Genomic DNA, 23,314 nt, shown 5'->3' with positions numbered 1-23,314 from the left:
GAAGAAGGTTGAGAGGCGACAATTGAGACATATGATCAGAGGGTTAGGTAGGGTGGACAGACAGCCTTTTTCCGCTGGTGATGGTGAGCACAAAGGGGCATGGCTTTAAACTGAGGGTTGGTCGAGATCGGACAGATGTCAGAGATATGTTCTTTACTCAGTAGTTTGGGTGTGGAATGCCCTGCCTGCAACAGTAGTGGACTCACCAACTTCAAGGGCATTTAAGTGGTCATTTGATAAACATATGGATGAAAATGGAATAGTGTCGGATAAATGGGCTTCAGATTGGGTCTACAGATCGGCGCAACGAGGGCTGAAGGGCCTGTAATGTGCTGTTATGTTCTATGTTCATGTGACTTTGCCATGTTCTCTAACCAGACGCCTTCGAGACAAGGGAGAAGATGACAAGATGCCACCCATCCGTAAGAGACAACGTGGGCTTCTGCTCAGGCTGCAGCAGGAGCAGGTATGACCCACTGAATGCCAGGGAAAATGTCAGGCTATCCACTAATACTTTATGAATGAGCATGTTTCCCCAAGGTTCCGATTTGGTTGCAAATCTTTTTTTTACTGGCAATCCAGTTTTTCCTTGAAATGCTGTGCTTAGGGATACATTTCCATGCCATGATGTTTCTGAATAAGGTTTTCCTACTGGCAATGCTTTGCTATGATTATCTTCAGTAGTGCAGAGTAAGGGAAGGATCATTAATCAAACCTTGGGAATGCTACAGGAAGGATAGAAAGGGACGCAAGAGAGGAGGGGGGAGTGGTGTTTTTGATGAGGGATAACATTACAGCTGTACTGAGGGAGGATATTCCTGGAAATACATCCAGGGAAGATATTTGGGTGGAATTCAGAAATAAGAAAGGGATGATCACCGTATTTAGATTGTATCATAGACCCACTAATAGTCAGGGCAATTGAGAAACAAATTTGTAAGGACATCTCAGTTATCTGTAAGAATAATACAGTGCCTATGGTAGAGGATTTTAATTTTCCAAACATAGACTGGGAATTCCACAGTGTTACGGGTTTAGATGGAGAGGAATTTGTTAGGTGTGTACAAGAAAAATTTCTGATTCAGTATGTGGATGTACCTACTAGAGAAGGTGCAAAACATGACCTACTCCTGGGAAATAAGGAAGGGCAGGTGACTGAGGTGTTAGTGGGAGAGCACTTTGGGGCCAGCGACCATAATTCTATTAGATTCAAAATAGTGATGGTAAAGGATAGACCAGACCTAAAAGTTGAAGTTCTAAACTGGAGAAAGGCCAACTTTGATAGTATTAGGCAAGAACATTCAAAAGCTGATTGGGGGCAGATGTTCGCAGGTAAAGGGACGGCTGGAAAATGGGAAGCCTTCAGAAATGAGATAACAAGAATCCAGAGAAAGTATATTCCTGTCAGGGTGAAAGGAAAAGCTGGTAGTTGTAGGGAGTGTTGGATGACGAAAGAAATTGAGGGTTTGGTTAAGAAAAAAGGAAGTATATGTCAGGTATAGACAGAATAGATCGAGTGAATCCTTAGAAGAGCCTAAAGGCAATAGGAGTATACGTAAGAGGGAAATGAGGAGGGCAAAAAGGGGATATGAGATAGCTTTGGCAAATAGAATTAAGGAGAATCCAAAGGGTTTTTACAAATACATTAAGGACAAAAGGGTAACTGGGGAGAGAGTAGGGCCCCTTCAAAGATCAGCAAGGCGGAGAGATACTAAATGAGTATTTTGCATCAATATTTACTGTGGAAAAGGACATGGTAGATATAGAATGTAGGGAAATAGATGGTGACATCTTTAAAAAAGTCCATATTACAGAGGAGGAAGTGCTGGATGTCTTGAAATGCATAAAGGTGGATAAATCCCCAGGACCCGATCAGGTGTACCTTAGAACTCTTTAGGAAGCGAGGGAAGTGATTGCTGGGCCTCTTGCTGAGATACTTGTATCATTGATAGTCACAGGTGAGGTGCCGGAAGGCTGGAGGTTGGATAACGTGGTGGCTCTGTTCAAGAACGGTGATAAGGACAAACCAGATGTCAGTGGTGGGCAAGTTGTTGGAGGGAATCCCGAGGGACAGGATGTCCATGTATTTGGAAAGGCAAGGATTGATTAGGGATAGTCAACATGGCTTTGTGTGTAAGTTTTTTTTGAAGAATTAACAGAGGATTGATGAGGGCAGAGTGGTAGATGTGATCTATATGGACTTCAGTTAGGCATTTGACAAGGTTCCCCCTGGGAGACTGGTTAGCAAGGTTAGATCTCACGGAATACAGGGAGAACTAGCCATTTGGATACAGAACTGGCTCAAAGGCAGAAGATAGAGAGTGGTAGTGGAGGGTTGTTTTTCAGACTGGAGGCATTGACCAGTGGAGTGCCACAAGGATCAATGCTGGGTCATTTATATAAATGATTTGGATGTGAGCTTAAGAGGCATAGTTAGTCAGTTTGCAGATGACACAAAAATTGGAGGTGTAGTGGACAGCGAAGAAGGTTACCTCAGATTACAACGGGATCTTGATCAGATGGGCCAATGGGCTCAGAAGTGGCAGATGGAGTGTAATTGAGATAAATGCGAGGTGCTGCATTTTGGGAAAGCAAATCTGAGCAAGACTTAAACACTTAATGGTAAGATCTGAGGGAGTGTTGCTGAACAGAGAGACCTTGGAGTGCAGATTCTTAGCTCCTTGAAAGTGGAGTCGCAGGTAGATAGGACAGTGAAGAAGGCATTTGGTGCACTTGCATTTATTGGTCAAAGTATTGAGTACAGGAGTTGGGGGGAGGTCATGTTATGGCTGTACAGGACATTGGTTAGGCCACTGTTGGAATATTGTGTGCAATTCTGGTCTCCTGCCTATCGGAAAGATGTTGTGAAACTTGAAAGGGTTCAGAAAAGATTTACAAGGATGTTGCCAGGGTTGGAGGATTTGAGCTATAGGGAGAGGATGAATAGGCTGGGGCTGTCTTCCCTGGAGTGTCGGAGGCTGAGGGGTGACCTTATAGAGGTTTACAAAATTATGAGGGGCATGGATAGGGTAAATAGACAAAGTCTTTTCCCTGGGGTCAGGGAGTCCAGAACTGGAGGGTGAGAGGGGAAAGATATAAAAGAGACCTAAGGGGCAACTTTTTCACACAGAGGGTAGTACGTGTATGGAGTTAGCTGCCAGAGGATGTGGAGGAGGCTGGTACAATTGCAACATTTAAGAGGCATTTGGATGGGTATATGATGAGGAAGGGTTTAGAAGGATGTGGGCCTAATTGGGTTAGGATATCTGTTCAGCATGGACGAGTTGGACTGAAGGGTCTGTTTCTGTGCTGTACATCTCTACGACTGTATGACTCTGAGAATGATTGTACAATGAGGCCACAATGCATTTTATGCAACTTGTTGTATTTTGAATTTGTTGATTTTCCCCCTGCTTCATCCCTCCATGTGAAAGAAATTAGCTACCTGCTTGTTATTGCAATAAATGAGCTCTTACAATACAACCAGCTATGGCTGGTTGTCAAGTGCCCTTGACTTGTCTTTAATTTATGACATTAAGGTAATGGATGCAACACTTACTGCCATTTAAAAGTTTCATTTTTCACCCTTGCTTTCCCCCTTGCCCTTCGTGTTTGTTTTTTTTAAAAAACTGCTTACAAGACATGGTTTTGCTGTTTAGGCAATCACTTATTTTGGAATCCTAATTGCTTTGGAAACGCTGGTGAGTTGCTGCCATGAGCCTGATTAAAACATTGCCCTGTCTCTTTGTTTCATATTACTTTGTCCTAAAGCCACCTTTATGGTTTTCCCTTTGTCCTGTTATATTCATCAATTGCAAATTTGAAGTTTGAGACAAATTACAAGCCAAGCCAAATTAGCATCACTACCACAAGTTACAACATAGTGAAATTGAGATATTAACTAACTCTCAGAATTGCTCAATTGTTCCTCACCTCACTTTAGCAATAACACACCTTGGACACCAAGGTTAGAACTTAAACAAAAATAAAACAAGTTTAACAGAATGCAGATGGACTGTAAGGAAATCAAATTAATATATACAATGCAAGGTCAATCTTCTGTAAACATTAACCTTACTTACATAGAACATTCCAGCGGTGTACAGGCCCTTTGGCTCTTGATGTCGCACCAACCTTTGAAACTCATCTAAGTCCATCTAACCAACACGATTCCATTATCATCCATATGGTTATCCAATGACCATTTAAATGCCCTTCATGTTGGTGAGTCCACTACTGTTACAGGCAGGGCATTCCACGCCCTTCTTACTGAGTAAAGAACCTACTTCAGACATCTGTCCTATATCTATCACCCCTCAATTTAAAGCTATGTGCCCTTGTGCTAGTCATCACCATCTGAGGAAAAAGGCTGTCACTGTCAACCCTATGTAATCCTCTGATCATCTTGTATGCCTCTATTAAGTCACCTCTTAACCTTCTCTGCAACAAAAACCGCCTTCACTCTCTCAACCTTTCCTCATAAAACCTTCCCTCCATGCCAAGCAACATCCTGGTATATCTCCCCTGCACCCTTTCCAATGTTTCCACATCCTTCCTATAATACGGTGACCAGAACCGTGTGCATTACTCCAGTTGCGGCCGCACCAGAGTTTTGTACAGCTGTAACATGACCTCATGGCTCTGAAACTCAATCTCTCTACCAATAAAAGCTAACACACCATATGCCTTCTTTACAATTCTCTCATCCTGATTCAGGGATCCATGTCCATGGGCAATGAGATCTCTCTGCTCATCTACACTACCAAGAATCTTGCCTTTAGCCCAGTACTCTGTATTCCTGTTACTACTTCTCTAGTGAATAATCTCTCACTATACACATTAAACTCCATTTGCTACCCCTCAGCCTAGCTCTGCAGCTTATCTATGTCCCTTTGTAACCTGCAACATCCTTCCACACTGTTCACAACTCCACTGACTTTTTAGTGTCATCTGCAAATTTACTAATCCATCCCTCTAAGCCCTCATCCAGGTCCTTTATAAAAATGAGAAATGGTCGTGGCCCCAAAACTGATCTTTGTGGTACACCACCAGTAACAACTGTACGATGAACGCCACCCTATGTCGTCCGATAGGTAGCCAGTTTCTGGTTGCCCTCAATCCCATGCCTCTGTATTTTGTGCAATAGCCGAACGTGGGGAACCTTATCTAATGATTCAGTGAAATCCATACACATCATATCAACTGTTTACCCTCATCCACCTGTTTGGTCACCTTTACAAAGAACTCTAAGATTTGTGAGGCGCAGCCTACCCTTAACAAAAGTGTTGAATATCCCTAATCAAATTATTCCTTTCTAGATGATTATAAATCCTATCTCTTACAATCCTTTCCAAAACTTTGCTTACAACAGTAGTAAGGCTCATGGTTTATAATTACAAACCAACTGACAGAGTTCATGGGTAAACTAGAAAAGAAAAGACAAGACAGGAATTGCAATTTTCCCATTCAATGACTATCTGCTGCATATCATGCCTTCGTGAAATCCTTGGTTGAGTCATATTACAGGCACATAGGACTTGATTTCCAAAATCACCAGTCAATGCAAGTGGCTTCCACAGACCTTTGGAGACTTTAACTTTTTTTTAACACAGTCTGGGAATTTTTCCTCAGAACTTTCAACAAGTCAATCACTGGAAAATAACTAAAGAGAGCAACCAAGGACAACCAGTCCAGAAGAAGTCCAAACCAAAACTGTCTCCTGCCCAAAACCCAGTCAGAGCCAATTCACTTGTTTTCCACCTCTTTTTCAACATTCACTAGTTGGCAGTACCGGTCCTTCCTAGATTGTCTAATTTCACGTCCAACTAGTCTCTGAGCACAGCAGCACCCTGGTGCTGAAACATCTGGTGTGTTCTTAGACCAGTAATTAATCTGCATTATCTTTCCAGGGCAGCAGGCATTCTCCCCTTTTTTTGTTTTAAAACAAATTGCTTCTCAAAGTTCAATTCTTAACTTGAGCTCATAGTTCCAAACCAAAAATGAGAAAAATATAGTGATGGTTGCAACAAGTTGCTGATTTTTGTTGGCATAGGTGTTGCCAATCTGTAGGCAGTGTCACGCAGACATGGGATGTTACATTATTTGCTGTTGGACCAACTACAGATTTGCCAGATTCTGTATTCACTGAACACAGGCACACTTTCCAACTTGCTCAGCAGCAAGAGCTAATACGCAATTCTCGAGTGGAATCTGTTCATCATCTTTCTCTCCTGTGAAGTACTTGGCTACTGAGGACAGTATTTCAGGTTTCAGAACTCCGGTTAACTCACCACTCACCACTTCAACACATTATCTGGGCTGACACCAATTGTTAAAGTTAACCTGAGAATGTAACTTTTTTAAAAAAAAAGTTTTGCGATTTACATATGAAAGTGAAACTAACATGGTCATTCTACAGATGAGAGACTTAACAAGCGATCAAGGTATTTTTATTTGTATAATTTCAGTTACATCGCACTAAACTTTTGCTATAAATTCTGTGTCTTACAATTGTGTACTCCGCAACCACCTGATGAAGGAGCAGTGCTCTGAAAGCTAGTGCTTCCAGTTAACCCTTTGGACTACAACCTGGTGTTGTGATTTTTAACTTTGTACACCCCAGTCCAATACTGGCATCTCCAAATCCTGACAGATCAGAAAGCAACCTTCTAAAATAAAATCGGAAATGCTCACTCAGACATCAGTTGTCAAAAAAGAATGAGTTACTGTTCATGATAATTTTCCACCTGGAGTACTTGTCTGCTTGAATTAGTGTTGCACATACATTTTGTCTGAAAAAAAACAAAGTTTTCATCAAGACCAAGCATTATATTTTGTAAAACTTGCACAGTGCCACCTGGAAACTCTGCAACTTATAAGTTGATGGGTTGTGGCTTGTGTGTCCTGACTTCATTTTTGTTTGTAGTTTGTTGTCAAAATAAATTTATTGACGATGTAAAGGTGTGTTTGGTTAGTCTCTAACATGGTAATACATTGCATCCAATTTCATCACAGGCTGAAATCAAGCGTCTTCAAGAAGCCAACAGGGCTGCTCACAAGGAAAGGCAGATGATTCTGAAACAGCAGGAGGAGATTCAACGTATGCGCCAGACCACCATCAAAATTCAGGAGAAACTCAAATCAGCTGGGGAGAGCAAGTTGGTTAGTATCCCACCATTTGCAAACAACCTTCCTTCCGGAACTATTCAATGCAAGGTTACTCCAAAAGTAAGGAACTACTTACTCAGAAGCATTAATGAGGGGTGATCACTTTCAATCCAAGTTTACTATCAGCAAGGTTTCTAATCTATATTATTATTACAATATAAATAAAACTTAGTACCGAGGCTCAAGTTGATGTTTTTCAATAGCAGACAAACTATTCTTATATCTTTTCTGTAAAATATTGATAATATGTTCACATGTTTATTTATGTGGAGACCAAATCTCTGCAACCTAAACCTGTATGTGCTGGAATACCTGCTACTGCTGAGGATGCCATCCTTTGTATTCATAGATATCGAGTTTTGTTCTGCATTCTGTAGAAGTGACAGCACAAGAAATGGAGCTTTAGCCCAATTTATGTATACTTCTGTTCTTTCGCTCCCTGCAATCTGGCTCCTATCTGTTATCAGCATATCCTACAAAGGTGTCAAGATATTTTTGCACTTGATCATGTGCATAGGAATGGGACTAGGTTGTTGAGCCACTCATTTGTTTGCACTTGCTTCTGTTATAATTGATCTACATCTCCCTGCCTTAGTTTCTGTTTCCCTTAATAAACATTCCCAACAAACAAAAAAAAATCAGTGTCTCAGTTTTGAAATTGCAATTATTTGAAAGCTTAAAACGTTTTTTTTGAATGGGGCAAAGCAGGGAGAGGTAGGAAAGGGTAAATATTGGGATTCGCACCACCCTATATATGAAAGACTTTCCTGAAAGGCTTAACATTGGTTTTAAAATTATGACCCCTTGTTCTGGTCTCCCACACCACAAAAAGATTCTCTCCAGCTATCATATTAGTTCCTTTCATCATCATAAATGCCTGAAACTAAATTAGGTATTCCCTAATCTTCCATACTCAAGAGTGCTGGAGTTGGCAGGATTGCAGGTCTAGTCATAATTTACTTTTAACCAAATTATCATTCTAGAAGCTGCATTGCACCTTCTCAATTTGCAATCTTTACCTCTTGAGGAGCACTCCAGGTATGATGCGCATACCATTGTTTACTTGTGTATTAAAATTGCTGACCCCAGAAAATGAAACGCTCTGCCTGCCTGAAAGGAAATGATGTTGCTTATTTGCAAAAACCAGTCTTTGAATCTCATCTGTGTTTCACTGCAACTAATTCTGGAGTTGTTACCTTTTAGGAACAAACTTAACTTTCCATGCGTCCATCTTGTTATATTCTCAGGTTCCAACTCGACAGGACCACCAGAATGGAGAACAACCAGAAGTGGAGAATGTTTCTAAAGTGAGCCCCACTTCCAGTCCCCTGCAAACAGATATGGAGACGCGAAGTCCCTCCCCTGTTTCGATTTCAGGCAGTGAGACCAGCAGCATCATGCAAAAACTGAAGAAGATGCGCAGTCATATGGATGAAAAGTAATATCTCTTGTGGCTTCTTATAAGGCATATTGCTGTGAAAGGTTGGCAAGCCTAACCATCTCATTTGTCAGCTGGTGATGTTATAGAGAGGATGAGAGAGAGTGGCGCTGAGCAGAGATAAATATATGAAATCCATTTGACTGTTTTCAAAGGCAGTGTGTTTGCTGAATATGGTGTTTCTAATTATCCCACCTGAAGTTGTTGTCATGTTTGACCCTGCGAGTGGGACAGCAAAACGTAAATATGCCCTCACTGTTACTGCTTGCCAAGTAGTGCAGCTTTTTTCTTACCCTCATCATCTTTATTTACACCATTGCCCTGGTGTAACAGTCTCAGAATTGGATTGCAATGTGAAAATTTTCACTAGTGCAAAGCTAGCTTTGCCTTTCAGTGGAGTGTGTTAGGAAACTGGAGGTACATGCAAATATTGCAGTAATTTTCCTTCCTGGTGGAATTACCAACTTTATATCATTGCGTAAGCTTTTTATCCTATGAAGACAATTGTATGCACTATATAGAAGGTGCAAACATGCCTTATTAGGGCAGCACCATGGCTCAGTGGCTAGCACTGCTGCCTCACAGTGCCAGGAACCCGGGTTCGATTCCTCCATCGGGCGACTGTTTGTTTGTGTGGAGTTTGCACATTCTCCCCGTGTCTGTGTGGGTTTCCTCCTGCACTCCACAAATGTGCAGGTTAGGTGGATTGGCCATGCTAAATTATCCATAGTGCCTCGGGATGTGCAGGCTAGGTGAATTAGCTGTGGGAAATGCAGGGTTACACTGATAGTGTTGGGGAGAGAGTTTGGGTGGGATGCTGTTCATAGGGTCATTATGGACTCAATGGGCTAAATGGTCTGTTTCCACACTGTAGGGATTCTGTGATTTGTTCCAATTAGTTCACATCAGTGTTACTGCTCCACTCGAGTCTCTGTTACCTTTGCTCATCTATTACACTGACCCTTCTATTCCTTTCTCCCTCTAATCTTGTCTATCTTCCCCATAAACACCTATATGATATTTGATTTAACCACTCCCTTTGCAGTCTTCATTTTTGTAATCCAATTCTGCAAAACTTCCATATCTCCCTGTTGGATTTCTTGATGACTACCTTGTGGCCTCAAGGTATGCTCTTCCCTCTGAAAGGAAGCATTCTGTCTTTATCCAGTCTGTTAAACCCTCTCATCATTTTAAAGACCTCTTTGCATCCCTTTTTGGCTGCCTTTCAGAAAAGAGATGTAACCTGCCAACCCTTCCCTGACATGTGACCCCACACATTTCTGATCAACCTTGTCAATCTTGTCTGTGTATTCCAGTTTCTCTTTTTCTATTTCTCGTATGGTGATCAGCCTGCACACAGTAAGTATCCAAGTGTGGTTTAAGCAAGGTTTAATTCAGGCTTAGCATGTTTGATAAATAAATAGATGGGGATGATGTTCTAAACTACAGGTGTTCTTGTTCTGATCTAATTAATTTCGATAAATGTGAGGTCCTGCATTTTGATAAGGCAAATCAGGGCAGGACTTAAGGTCCTGAGGTCCTGGGCAGTGTTGCTGAACAAAGAGACCTTGGGGTGCAGGTGCATAGTTCCTTGAAAATGGAGTTTCAGTTAGACAGGGTAATGAAGAAGTCGTTCAGAATACTTGCCTTTATTGGTCAATGCATTGAGTATAAGAGTTGGGATGTCATGTTATGGCTGTACAGGACATTGGTGAGGGCATTTTGGCATAATGTATTCAGTGCTGGTGTGTTGTGAAACCTGAAAGGGTTCAGAAAAGATTTACAAGGATGTTGCTGGGGTTGAAGGTTTTGAGCTACAGTGGGAGGCTGAAGAGTAACCTTCAAAGTTTATAAAATCATGAGGGGCATGGATAGGGTGAATAGTCAGTGTCTTTTCCCCAGGTTAGGAGAGTTGAATACTAGAGAGCATAGGTGAGAGAGGAAAGATTTAAAAGTGACCTAAGGGGCAACTTTTTCATGTTTGAAATGAGCTGCCAGAGGTGGTGGTGGTGGTGATGGAGACAGCTATAATTACAACATTAAACAAGCATTTGGATGAGTATATCAATAGGAAGGGTTTAAAGGGGTTTGGGCCAAATGCTGGAAAATGGGTCTAGGTTAATTTAGATTAGATTACTTTACAGTGTGGAAACAGGCCCTTCGGCCGAACAAGTCCACACCGCACCCGCCGAAGCGCAACCCACCCATACCCCTACATCTACCCCTTACCTAACACTACGGGCAATTTATCATGGCCAATTCACCTGACCTGCACATCTTTGGAGTGTGGGAGGAAACCGGAGCACCCGGAGGCAACCCACGCAGACATGGGGAGAACATGCAAACTCCACACAGAGAGTCGCCTGAGGCGGGAATTGAACCCGGATCTCTGGCGCTGTGAGGCAGCAGTGCTAACCACTGTGCCACCGTGCCGCCCACCAATATTTGGTCAGCATGGATAAATTGGACCAAAGGACCTGTTTCCAATTTGTACATCTGAGTCTAAATGACCATCTTTTTTTTTTGAGAATCATGATTTTCATTCAGCTTGGTTGATTCTACAAACCCTTGCTTAGTGAAACAGTTTCTTTCTCCCATGTTGTTGTACATGCTGTAATAAAAATTGGTTGGCTGGGTTGCTGATTTGCAGTGTTGTAATGCCAACAGTGCAGGCTTGATTCCTGCATCAGCTGAGGTTACCGTGAAGGTCCCACCTTCTCAAACTTGTCCCTCAGCTGAGGCGCGGTGACTCCCAGGTTAAATCACCATCTTCTCTGCAATGAGTGAGCAGCCCTACTGTCATCCAGGGCTATGGTGACTTCACTTTTACTCAATGATAAGTGATTAGAAATTTTATATTCTTTATCATTTGATGTATTTTCTTTTTGTGCCTCAGTGTTTCAAATGAGTTTGGGCTGCCAAATTTTTCAAAGCTTGAGGAAAAAAAACAGGCTGCTACTTTGGGGGGATAAAAAGTAAGGGAGTGATTGAATTATCTGCAGTAACCAAAGTAGTCAGTAACTTAAACTGATAAATCTTATTGTGGATTGGGGAAAAAAAAGAGTTAAGGTACATGATGGCTGTTTAAAAAGAGTTTTGTCAATGTACGATAATAGCTAAACCTTGTCCCTCTCACTGTCTGTCATCCTCTCCACTCCCCACTGCCTACTGATAGAAACCTGTTGGATATGAGAAATAATCAATCACACTTTATTTTGGCCGACTAGTTGCCATTTTACAATAGAATAGGCCTCAATTGTGCCTGAGACATGGGTTATGTAATGAGATCTTGGGGCAGAGAAGGAAAATATCTGATCATTTAAAGTAGTGATAAAGTAGGCTTGCCTTCACAGCAAAATGCTACTAGTTAACTGTCAGTTTCATCGATAACCGAACGTTAATCTTTGCTTATGATGTGGAGTCAGCTGAGACCACTAGGTTTCTATGCACATCTTGTAACTACTGTTTCTGTGTGTGTGTGTGTGTGTCTGTGTGTGTGTGTGTCTGTGTATAGTGGAAAGCAGTCAAAATGTAAATTGTGTGGATAAGCTTGTCATACTACCAATGCTTTATTTGATGGCAAATTATCATGGAATTGATTTTGTTAGTTGAGAAGCTTGGGCTGAGCTACTTCACCGTCAGTGATAACAACCTTTAAGGTGAGTAGTTACTACAGGAAAAATACCACTTAAAGAGCAATGAGGAAGAATGTGGGAGAGGCAGTCATTGGAAAGCACTTAACCAAGTTTGGGAGAAGATTTGTAGCTCAGGTGCTTGTTGTTGTGGTTCTGTTCGCCGAGCTGGGAATTTGTGTTGCAGATGTTTCGTCCCCTGCCTAGGTGACATCCTCAGTGCTTGGGAGCCTCCTGTGAAGCGCTTCTGTGATGTTTCCTCCGGCATTTATAGTGGCCTGTCTCTGCCGCTTCTGGTTGTCAGTTCCAGCTGTCCGCTGCAGTGGCTGGTAAATTGGGCCCAGGTCGATGTGTTTGTTGATAGAATCTGTGGATGAGTGCCATGCCTCTAGGAATTCCCTGGCTGTTCTGTTTGGCTTGTCCTATAATAGTAGTGTTGTCCCAGTCGAATTCATGTTGCTTGTCATCTGCATGTGTGGCTACTAAGGATAGCTGGTCGTGTCGTTTCGTGGCTAGTTGGTGTTCATGGATGCGGATCGTTAGCTGTCTTCCTGTTTGTCCTATGTAGTGTTTTGTGCAGTCCTTGCATGGGATTTTGTACACGACATTGGTTTTGCTCATGCTGGGTATCGGGTCCTTCGTTCTGGTGAGTTGTTGTCTGAGAGCGGCTGTTGGTTTGTGTGCTGTTATGAGTCCTAGTGGTCGCAGTAGTCTGGCTGTCAGTTCGGAAATGCTCTTGATGAATGGTAGTATGGCTAGTCCTTTGGGTTGCGGCATGTCCTCGTTCCGTTGTCTTTCCCTTAGGCTTCTGTTGATGAAATTGCGCAGGTATCCATTTTTGGCGAATACACTGTATAGGTGTTCTTCCTCGTTTTGCAGTTCTGGTGTACTGCAGTGTGTTGTGGCCCTTTTGAATTGTGTCTTGATGCAACAAGGAAGACAAGCAAGAAACCATGGTCTCATTCGATCTAACGGCACTGTTCACCCTAGCCAGAGAAACAATAGCCAACCTGCTGGACATACAGAACATACAACAGGACGTTGAACCTATCAACAAAGACGGCATATTCAAACTACTGGACCTGTGCCTCACAACACACTTCACATTCAACAACCAAATCTATGAACAAATCAACGACACACCCATGGGCTCACCCATCTCTGACCTCATAGCAGAAGCGGTAATGCAAAGATTAGAACAAACAGTCTTACTGCAAATTCAACCCAAACTCTGGGTCAGATATGTGGATGACACCTTTGTAATCATTAAAACACAGAAATAGGGAACACACACTGGATCATCAACGCCACCCTCATAGGAATCCGATTCACTAGAGAGGAAGAAAAGGACATTCCTAGACGTGATGGTACAGAGAACACCTAACTGAGAAATTCACCACAAAGGTATAGAGGAAAGCCACACACACAGACCAAGTCCTGAACTTCAAAAGCAACCACGCCAACACACACAAAAGAAGTTGCATCAAGACATCAAGGCATCAAGACCAAGGCATAAATGCCGGAGGAAACATCACAGAAGCACTTCACAGGAGGCTCCCAAGCACTGAGGATGTCACCTAGACAGGGGACGAAACGTCTGCAACACAAATTCCCAGCTCAGTGAACAGAACCACAACAAAGCACTTACCTGACTGAGGCTGGCCTAAAATAGGAAAGGGAGGTCATTGGGGAGATATAATAAAAATATCCTTCAGAGCACTAACTGGTACAGTGAGAAATATGTCCATTTTGGATTGTGCATCTTTGAATAGACTGCCAGCAGTGTCCTTTGAAGTTGAAAGGTCGCATTTTATACTTGGGTTGTTATCACACAGATGCAGCACTTTTGGAACTTGTGGAATTAAAATTTCATACTGTGAGAATTGTTTTGATGAGTGGTGTCAGGACAAGGTACTTTTCACATGGCAACATTGGGTGCTACCAAAGTTGTAAAAAAAACTAAGCAGCACAAACATGTAGTTCCCCAGGATAAGTCGCCAGTAAAACCTGATGGTGACAGTAACATGAGTTAGGTGTGCATTGAAGATCCATCCTTGCCTTCAAGGTTATACCCAGCAGGGATGATAGCCATGGCTTTGTAAGATCCAGTGAGAGTAGTCTGTCTTTATTTCACCTTCCCTGCAACTTTGATTGTCTTGTCCTGATCATCATCATGGTTGAATATCTAATGAAAACTTGAGACAGTACCTTCATGAAGTTGGGCCTCCTGCCTGTTTGGGCTGTACTAAGATAATGCCCTTTCTCAGCAAAATGGCAAAATATAGGCACACTGTCCCCACATTTTAAAAAGAAAAGTTGGTTCGCTTTATTCATAGCCAATGAGACCAGTTGAGAAGCAAGACGCTGTGACTGTGGGAATGATAGAAAAGGGTGCAAGACTTCCACGTGAAGGTTGGTAGTTGAGTAATTCACAGTGAATCCAAGTGAACCAAAAGTAGTAGCTAAAATATTCATTAACTTTTAAAAGAAATGTTGAAGGGATACCCCTTCTGAAATGAGATCTTAAAGATAGCATTTAGAGTTTGAACAAGAATTTTGCTTGATCTTTAAGATAAATTTTAAGTAAAATAAAAAAACTTCCTCATTTGGGTGAGCATTTGGTCATGGAACATGAACGTCATTTAAACTTTCATTTATTAACTGGCTTAATTAACTTGTTGGGTGAAATGCACTTCATCCATTGTTGCGGGTTCTCTTGTGATGCAGAGATAGTGTCCCTACACGTGGACCAAGAAACCTGGGTTCAAATCCTGCTTGCTCCAAAGGTGTGTAAAAACACTTCTGAACATATTGATTAGAAAAGTAAAATCAGCATTTGTTGGGCAGGTTCTTGTGGCACGGGTAGTATCCCTATCTCTGAGCCAGGAGGCCTGAATTCAATCTTACCTGCTCCAGTGATGTACAAGTCATCCAGAAAATAATATCAGCAACTGTTTCTTTATGATGCCTGTTGATATCTGCTGCCAAATGAGTGGTCAAATATATCAGCCCATGGATCAGGTATGTAATCGTTGGAATGAGTCTCCAGTTTTAACGCCTTGGTATGAATCTTGCATGATTTTGCTGTTTGCTTGTGTGGTGCTCACTTCCATGTATACGCCTGTCCAAACTAATGGTAGTTATTGAGTAGAGAGAGTGTTGTACTTTTGAACATCTTCATCCTGTTCGCAAGATTTCTATATACTTTCAGTGCTCCAGTTTAAAAATGGCCAAAGGCATCAGAGCCAAAGTGCTGAGAACATGTGTTAAATTTGTCAGCTTTTGCTATTGCTTCACGTTTCTGATATTGGTAGCAAAATGAAGTTGCATCTTTCATAGAGTAGAGGTGTTACTAAAGTTGACAATCCAACCTGAAAACTAATTTGTGAGCCTTCCTCTGATAGTCTTCCAGTTTCCATTTTTAGAGTGAATTTTTGATGTGAAAATATACAAGGATTATGTGAGAATGAATGACACTCACTTAAAAAGAATTGTTTGTTGAGAGGAAGGAAGTCATGGTGGTTATAGAAATGTATTTTTTGGAAAAGCATACGCATTGTTAGTAAAATAGATTTTCCTTGACCCTGTCGTGCTTGTGTATGCCAAAGCCCCTTTCTGACCATTTCAGGCTTGTATGTGGTTGCTGCTATGTACCTTGCCCAAAATGATGATTATTCTTCTCCTCCTCCTCCTCCACCTTTCTATTCTCCTGTCATTCCAGGTTTGTACCATCTTAAATGAGGGTCACAGCTCCCTTATTTGCCTTCCTAGAGTTTTTCTGACAGGTTCATTAAGACATCTTTCTCTTTCCAGTTGGGAGCTGAATGCAATTTGCCTTGACTCTAATGTCGCTCACTTTTCTTCCCTTTTGAGAAGTGCTGCCTGCTTATTTCCTGTCCAACCTATGCTACCTTTGTTGGACTTTCACCAGCAGATCAATCTCTCTCTCTTTCGCTCTCGTTCGCTCTCTCTCGCTCTTGCTTGCTCTCTCGCTCTCCGCTGTTCCTTCCAGAATGCCTTTGAATCAGGACCCAGGCCCTTTCTATTCTCACCTTGTTTTGACAATTTATATTGCCCGTGACTGAAACTTTAAGATATCTTATACCCACTAATTGAAACCTTTCCATCTGGCTATATTTTCTTAACCACTTTACTGGGGGCATGATGTTTACCACCAAAACACACCAGTAGGTATAATTCCCCATCTCTCAAATGCCTTCTCTTCTTTTAAACCTCACATCCTTTTGTACACCCAATTCTCTCCTTCATGGTCCCTGCAACTCCACCTGGACAGCAAAAGTGTCTCTTAACATATTAAAGCGAAAGGGAACCTATTCTCTTCAGAGACTGATGTTGGACAAATAATGGGGAGGCAGGAAATGGCAGAAAATGTTAATGAATATTTTGGATCAGTCATCACTGTCGACCATAATAATAGCATTCCAAAATGACAAAACAATCAGGGCAAAAGGAGGACAAAATAAATATAATAGCTGTCATTAGGGCAGATGTACTCAGGAAACTAATGAGACTCAAGACCTATAAGTCCCTTGGACCTGATAGGATGTGTCCTCAGATATTAAGAGGTAACTACAGAGGCAGTCAATTTATTAGTTATAAACTGCTGATATAGCATCTTTATTTAAAAGAGGAAGGATACAAAAAAGGTCATTTGGATGTCTGTCTGCTCGCTGAGCTGGAAAGTTCATTTTCAGACATTTCCTCACCATACTAGGTAACCACTTCAGTGAGCCTCTGGATGAAGATGTTACCTAGTATGGTGACTCAACGTCTGAATGTGAACCTTCCAGCTCAGCAAGCAAACCTATATCTAGAACCTCAACCTGAGCTACACATCTTCTCAAAAGTCGCTAAAAAAGGTAATTGTAGGCCATTTAGCGTAACTAAAGCAAAGCATTCAGAAATACTTATGATCAAGCAGAATCAGCATGGCTTCATGTGAATGTCCTCCAAATTGTGTGGCATTGTCACGCTGCAGACTTTTGAGCCTGTCAAATTTAGAAACTTGATTCAGGGCATCCATGAGGCACTGTGGGCCACCATCAGCAGCAGAATTGAACTCCTCAATCTATATAGTCTCATGGCTTGGCATATCCCACACTCGACCATTAGCATCAAACCAGGAGACCAGCCCTGGTTCAAGAGAGAATGCAGGAGGGCATCCCTGAAACAGCATCAGGCATGGCTAAAAATGAAGTGCCAGCTGGTGAAGCTACTAAATGGGACTACTTGTGTGCCAAACAACATAAACAGAAAGCGATAGGCAGAGCTAAGCAGTCCCGCAACCAGCGAATCATAACTAAATTCTGTAGCCATAGAACATTACAGCGCAGTACAGGCCCTTCGGCCCTCATGCTGCGCTGCCCTGTCATACTAATTTGAACCCCATCCCACCTACACTATTCCATGTACGTCCATATGCCTGTCCAATGACAACTTAAATGCACTTAAACTTGGCGAATCTACTACCGTTGCAGGCAAAGCATTCCAAACCCTTATTACTCTGAGTAAAGAGTCCTTTCGCATCCAGTTGTGATTGGTGGAAAATCTTTTTTTTAAAAGTGACTGCTGGAGGAGAAGATACTCAAGTATTCCTATCAATGATAATGGAAGAGCCCAACACATTAGTGCAAACGTTAAGGCTGAACCAATTGCAGCAATCTTCAATCAGACGTAGATGATCCATCTCTGCACTTTCCAGCAGTCCCCAGCATTGTAAGTGTCAGTCTTCAGCCAATTTGATTAATTCCACATGATACCAAGGAATGTTTAGAAGCACTGGATATGCAAAAGCTATGGGCCTGACAATATTCTAGCATCTAGGAGAAAGTGAGGACTGCAGATGCTGGAGATCAGAGCTTAAAAATGTGTTGCTGGAAAAGTGCAGCAGGTCAGGCAGCATCAAAGGAGCAGGAGAATTGACGTTTCAGGCATAAACCCTTCTTCAGGACGCCCTTCCTGAAGAAGGGCTTATGCCCGAAACGTCGATTCTCCTGCTCCTTTGATGCTGCCTGACCTGCGCTTTTCCAGCAACACATTTTTAAGCAACATTCTAGCATCTACCCGATAATATGGAAAGTTGCCCAGATATTCCCTGTACACAAGCAGAACAAATCCAAACTTGCCAGTTACCACTCTATTACTGTCGATCACCAGTGAAGTGATGAAAGGTGTCATCAACATTGCTAATTAGCAGCACCTGCTCAGTAATAACCTGCTCAGTGATGCCGAGTTTGCGTTCTGCCAGGGTCACTCAGCTCTCTACCTCCTCACAGCCTTGGTTCAAACATGGACAAAAGAGCTGAATTCCAGGCGTGAGGTGAGGTGACAGGCCCTGACTTCAGAGCCGCATTCATGGCATCAAAGAACCTGAGCAAAATTGGAATCGATGGGTATTGGGAGCAAATTCCCCTTTGATGTCATACCTGGGAAGTAGGATGTGGTTGTAGGAGGTCAGTCATCTCGGATCCAGGACATCTCTGCAGGAGTTCCTCAGGGTACTGTCCTGGTTCCACTCATCTTCAGCCATTTCATCAATGACCTTCCCTCCATAATAAGATCAGAATGTGTACTCATTGCTGAACATCCCCAGTGGTCAGCACTGTTTGTAACTCTCCAGATACTGAAGCAGTCCATGTTGAAATGCAACAAGGTCTGATCAGTATACAGGCTTGTGCTAAGTAATATTCATACAATCCCAGTTAAAGACCATCTCCAATAAGAGGCAATCTAACAGCTATTCCTTGACATAAATTTCCATCTCTGAATTCCCCTCTATTAACATCCTGAGGGTTCCCGTTGACCAGAAACTCAACTGGACCTACCACACAAAGACAGTGTGGCTACAATAGCAGGTCAGAGGCTAGGAATACTATGGAAAGCAGCTCACCTCCTGACTCCCCAAAGGTTGTTCACCATCTACAAGACACAAGTCAAACAGTGGATGGAATGGTGCAGTTCCAACAACATAAGAAGCTTGACACCTTCCAGGACAAGCCAGCAGTTTGCTTGGCACCACATCCACAAGCACTCACCCACTCCACCCACTGCTCAGTAACAGCAGTCTGTACTATCTAAAGATACACTGCAGCTTTTCACCAAAGATCCTTAGGCAGCAAATTATAAACCTACAACCACTTAGATCTAGAAGGACAAGACCAGCAGCTCCATAGCAATTTTTCTCATCTGGTAATCCCATAACTGGAATTAGTTGCATTTAAGGCGGTATATAATTAACTAAATTTTTGCACAATTCAGTGTTACTAATTCGAATAAAGTACTTTCAGATAACGAGTGGACCATTGTGATATTTCTATAGTGTTGTGCCCTTGTTGAAATAGCATGCATATAACTGGAACTTGCCTTATCTAACCCTAAAACATTTGTTTTCATCTTGTATCTGGCACAGTGGATGTTAACAGATGATTTATGTGCAATGGTATTATAAAATCTTGACTAGAAATCCTAAATATCACTTTCCAAGATATTCAGTGATGGGCTTTGAAATGATTTGTTTCACACCCCACTGCTATATAGTGCCATGGAGTGTTGAAACCAGACCTATAATTCCTCACCTGATAACTGGTAATTTGTGAGAGCCAAGTGATATTTGAAGATATGTACTTCACTTAGAAAGATGAAGAATCGAAGGCTTAAATCAGATTTGTTAACTTCAACTGAAAACCTGCTTGAGGTATCCTGCTTTCAACCTTCCTCTTAAATCTGAGATTAATTTATGACATGAAGGGGTGGGGAAGTACATTGTGTCAAGTGGGTCATAAGGTTTCAGTTATGATTTTCTGCACGTCTTTACAAAATGAGGGTTGAGTCCCTAATTGGGGTCAGACCCTGAAATTTTGGTGTAATGAGCTCCAAGGTAGCAATGGTCAAACCCTCCACCCCCCCACCCCGTCAGACACTCCGTGTTTTGACAATGTACAAGCCTGAAAATGGTGTCACGCTGGGAACAGGTTTGGGAAACCCTGATCTACTGCATCTTTTAAGTAATTGACATTGAGTTGTGTTGGGGTTTATCTCAAATTCTGAATTATTCTTAATCTGTTTGACTTGGAGGTGTTGTGGTATCCTTTAATTCCATGAACTCCCACTTGTTTCAGGCCCTGTTTTAGTTTTGTAAATGAGAGACGTGTTTATGCAAACCTTACTATGTGAGCTGAATGTCACAGTTCCAACATTGAAAGAGTGAAAGATGGCAATCCTCTTAATGGTCAGTGAATGGCAGTCTTACGGATGCCTTGTCAAGTCTCTGCAGCTAGATCAGCAAAGATCAGGATCCCTGGAACATTTTTGGAAAGCTTAGTCTTTCATCTGTATTACTGAACTTTCTCTCTTTGCCAACAATGCTGGTTGGTTGGAGGTGATGTTCTCTGCCCTTATTCACACGACTAACTAGTATGTTTTTGAGGTTGGGTGTGAAATGGGATAGTACGTCACGGTGGTACGAATTTGGAACATTGATTTAATTCACCCTGTTCTATTTCCTTTGCCTAGTTCCAAGAAAAGATTTGTCAACAGACAAACAGAATTTTACTTCACTTGCGATGGTACTATCGAGGAACATTTCACAACAACTGTATCCCAATGCTGCTGTCATGCTCATCCTTTCTCAAATGGGTTTGTAAGCTGTCGTTGGACTGTTAGGAAGGCAGTGGTTGAGATTCTCCCATTCTCCAAGTCAGAAAGAGAAATGGAGCTGGTGTTGGCTTTGATGAGCTCTGTTGCCATTTTGAAGTTCATGAATCCTGGCAGGAGTTGTGTTGAGGCGGAAGGTTTCGGGAGGTTGGCTACAAATGGTTTTATGGAATACTTGGAATTTCTGTTTAAAATGTGAGGTTTTCTTGAGTATCTAAAAGATAAAGCAATTTTGGGGTAATACTCAGCTGTTTTGTTTTTCTTGTTTTGCTCCTTTTTTTGTAGACACTGCTCTCCTGTCCACTACTTCTTCTCTGTCTTTACGTCTCATCACTGGGCTTCTCTCAGTGTCTGTTTTCCCAACCTACATCCCAAATTCCAGCTGTACATCTACAACCAGCTGGTCAGGTACTGTGCAACCTCTGCTTCTCACTGATCGAGCATGCTCTGTTTCATCACCTGCATGTGGATGATGTGGGGGTCGGTGGAGGGTCAAGGGAAAGGAATTGTGTGGAGAAATGTGCATTCCTTTAGCTTAGTTGTGGCTTTACGTAGATGCAGCAAGCTGCTAGTTGGCTGTATACTGCAGACTTTATAATTAATCTGGAACGTGCTTTTAAAGGGGCATTACTGTTCAAGCAAGAAGTCGAAGTTACACAATCAATGTTGAGCTGCTCATGCTAACTGGTACAATAAAGATTGACTTGTTTAACGTTGAGTTCGACTTTTGGCCAACAGTGTGGCAGAGTTAGCAGCCCACTAATCTTGATAAATGTAGCTTTAAGAAATCTAAAATTGGAGTTGCAAGCTTGAATTTTCAGATAGCAGTGCCCCTTTAAGAGTGCAAGTGTGTCTTTGGTGAACATTGAGGTATTCTTATGGATGTGAAAACGTAATTGGTATGTAACCGTCACAGTAGACATGAGTATCTCCAACTACATGCAGCTACTTTTGTTAAAATGCCTATCAGTTTAATAGTGCTGTCAGATCTCAAACCTTTGTTTAAAATTGAAAGTACCAATAAGAAATAATATTCAGGGCTCAGTGCTGCATTTCGTAGCAACTGGACAAACTCATGAACATTTTGGATGACTTTCGCAGTGGCAGGAGTTCTGTATTGATTTCTAATTTCAATTTAATCTTGCTTCAGAGCTATTTGATTCCTTTTTTTATTTTGTTTTAAACTGCATTCAGAATTAAGTTTGTTACTTTAATGCTTTTCTGCAGCTCCTTCATAGACTCCCACAGAAAAGACAATCACATCTCCTTCTTTTTGCTATGGATCAGTATTTTTGCAAGTTGACTGTTAGTATTTCTACTACACAGGATCTGTTGTTGGATTGTTAATCTACCATTTTCTTCCTGTTCAGTTTTCAAGCGGAAAGGACTTGGCATTGATGGCAGGATAACTGACCTGGGATTTTAACTGGATCAGCCACATAAATACTCTGGTTGCAAGAGCAGCCCAGCAGCTGGATATTCTGCAAAGAATAACTGACCAAAGTCTGAGAGGCACTTTTTGGGAGTGTGATGGAATACACTCTGTGCTTGCATGAGTACTGCTCCAACAGCAAGGAAAAAGCTTGACATTGTCCTGAGCAAAGCAGCCCACTTGGTTGACACCCTATCTATTGGCTTCTACCTCAACGGCACATTTGCAGCAGTGTGTACCATATATAAGATGCACTACAGCAACTAACCAAGGCTGTTTTGACAGCATCTCCAAAACCCATGGTCTGTGCTATCTTAAGACAGTGGTAGCTACCGCTCTCTTACTAATGCTAACACCTCCCAGTTCTCCTCCAAGCTGCATAATCTTTTAAATTGGAATTATCTCACTAAATCTGGGACATGTCCTGACAGCACTGTGGGTGTACCTTAAAGAGGGCAGTATGCCACCTCTTAAGGGCAATTGGGAATGAGCAACAAATGCTGGTTTCATTGGCAACACTTTTATTCCATGAAACCCTCTTCAATAAAAACAAGTAACACAAATATGCCCTGTGGTTACAGTGCAGCAGTGTACACAATCTGCCAGACACGCTATAAACTTCACCTGTTTTAAATAGTATTTTCATTAGAACGCTGCATCTAACTGAACATTTATTCATTAATCCTGAGAGGAAAAAGCTTTACCATTTTGCAGCACTGTACTGGTATTTCATGATCCAGTTTAATTGAAGACCTCTGTCTTATGCAAAATATTGTGAATGTTTAGATATTATGGCTTTGATTACATGAGGCTGCACTACATTTCTGAATGAAATTCACCCAGAATTAGTGAAACTATTGAACAATATTGTAGAATTTAAAGTATGAATTATGTTTGTTGTGTGAATGTTGTAATATTGGAAAGCTAATAGAAACTAGCACCTTCTCCCAGGGTGAATTAAATACCACTGAA

General features: G+C 41.8%; 1 protein-coding gene across 5 annotated transcripts in view; it reads left to right on the top strand.

Annotated features, from left to right (window-relative positions):
* cep350 (centrosomal protein 350) overlaps positions 1-23,314 on the top strand; it is a 166,295-nt gene that overhangs the window by 108,315 nt on the left and 34,666 nt on the right. For 4 of the 5 annotated variants that reach the window (XM_072573397.1, XM_072573394.1, XM_072573396.1 and 1 more), the window contains exons 25-28: positions 379-466; positions 7,015-7,161; positions 8,415-8,605; positions 21,196-21,318. In XM_072573397.1, coding sequence (XP_072429498.1) covers positions 379-466; positions 7,015-7,161; positions 8,415-8,605; positions 21,196-21,318 — 549 coding nt within the window. The remainder of the gene's footprint in view (positions 1-378; positions 467-7,014; positions 7,162-8,414; positions 8,606-21,195; positions 21,319-23,314) is intronic. The other variant, XM_072573399.1, reaches the window with a different exon arrangement.

This window comes from Chiloscyllium punctatum, chromosome 7, assembly GCF_047496795.1.
Source record: "Chiloscyllium punctatum isolate Juve2018m chromosome 7, sChiPun1.3, whole genome shotgun sequence".
Lineage (NCBI taxonomy): Eukaryota > Metazoa > Chordata > Chondrichthyes > Orectolobiformes > Hemiscylliidae > Chiloscyllium > Chiloscyllium punctatum.
The sequence above is the reverse complement of the archived record's forward strand: the minus strand, read 5'-3'. Positions and strand labels throughout refer to the sequence as shown.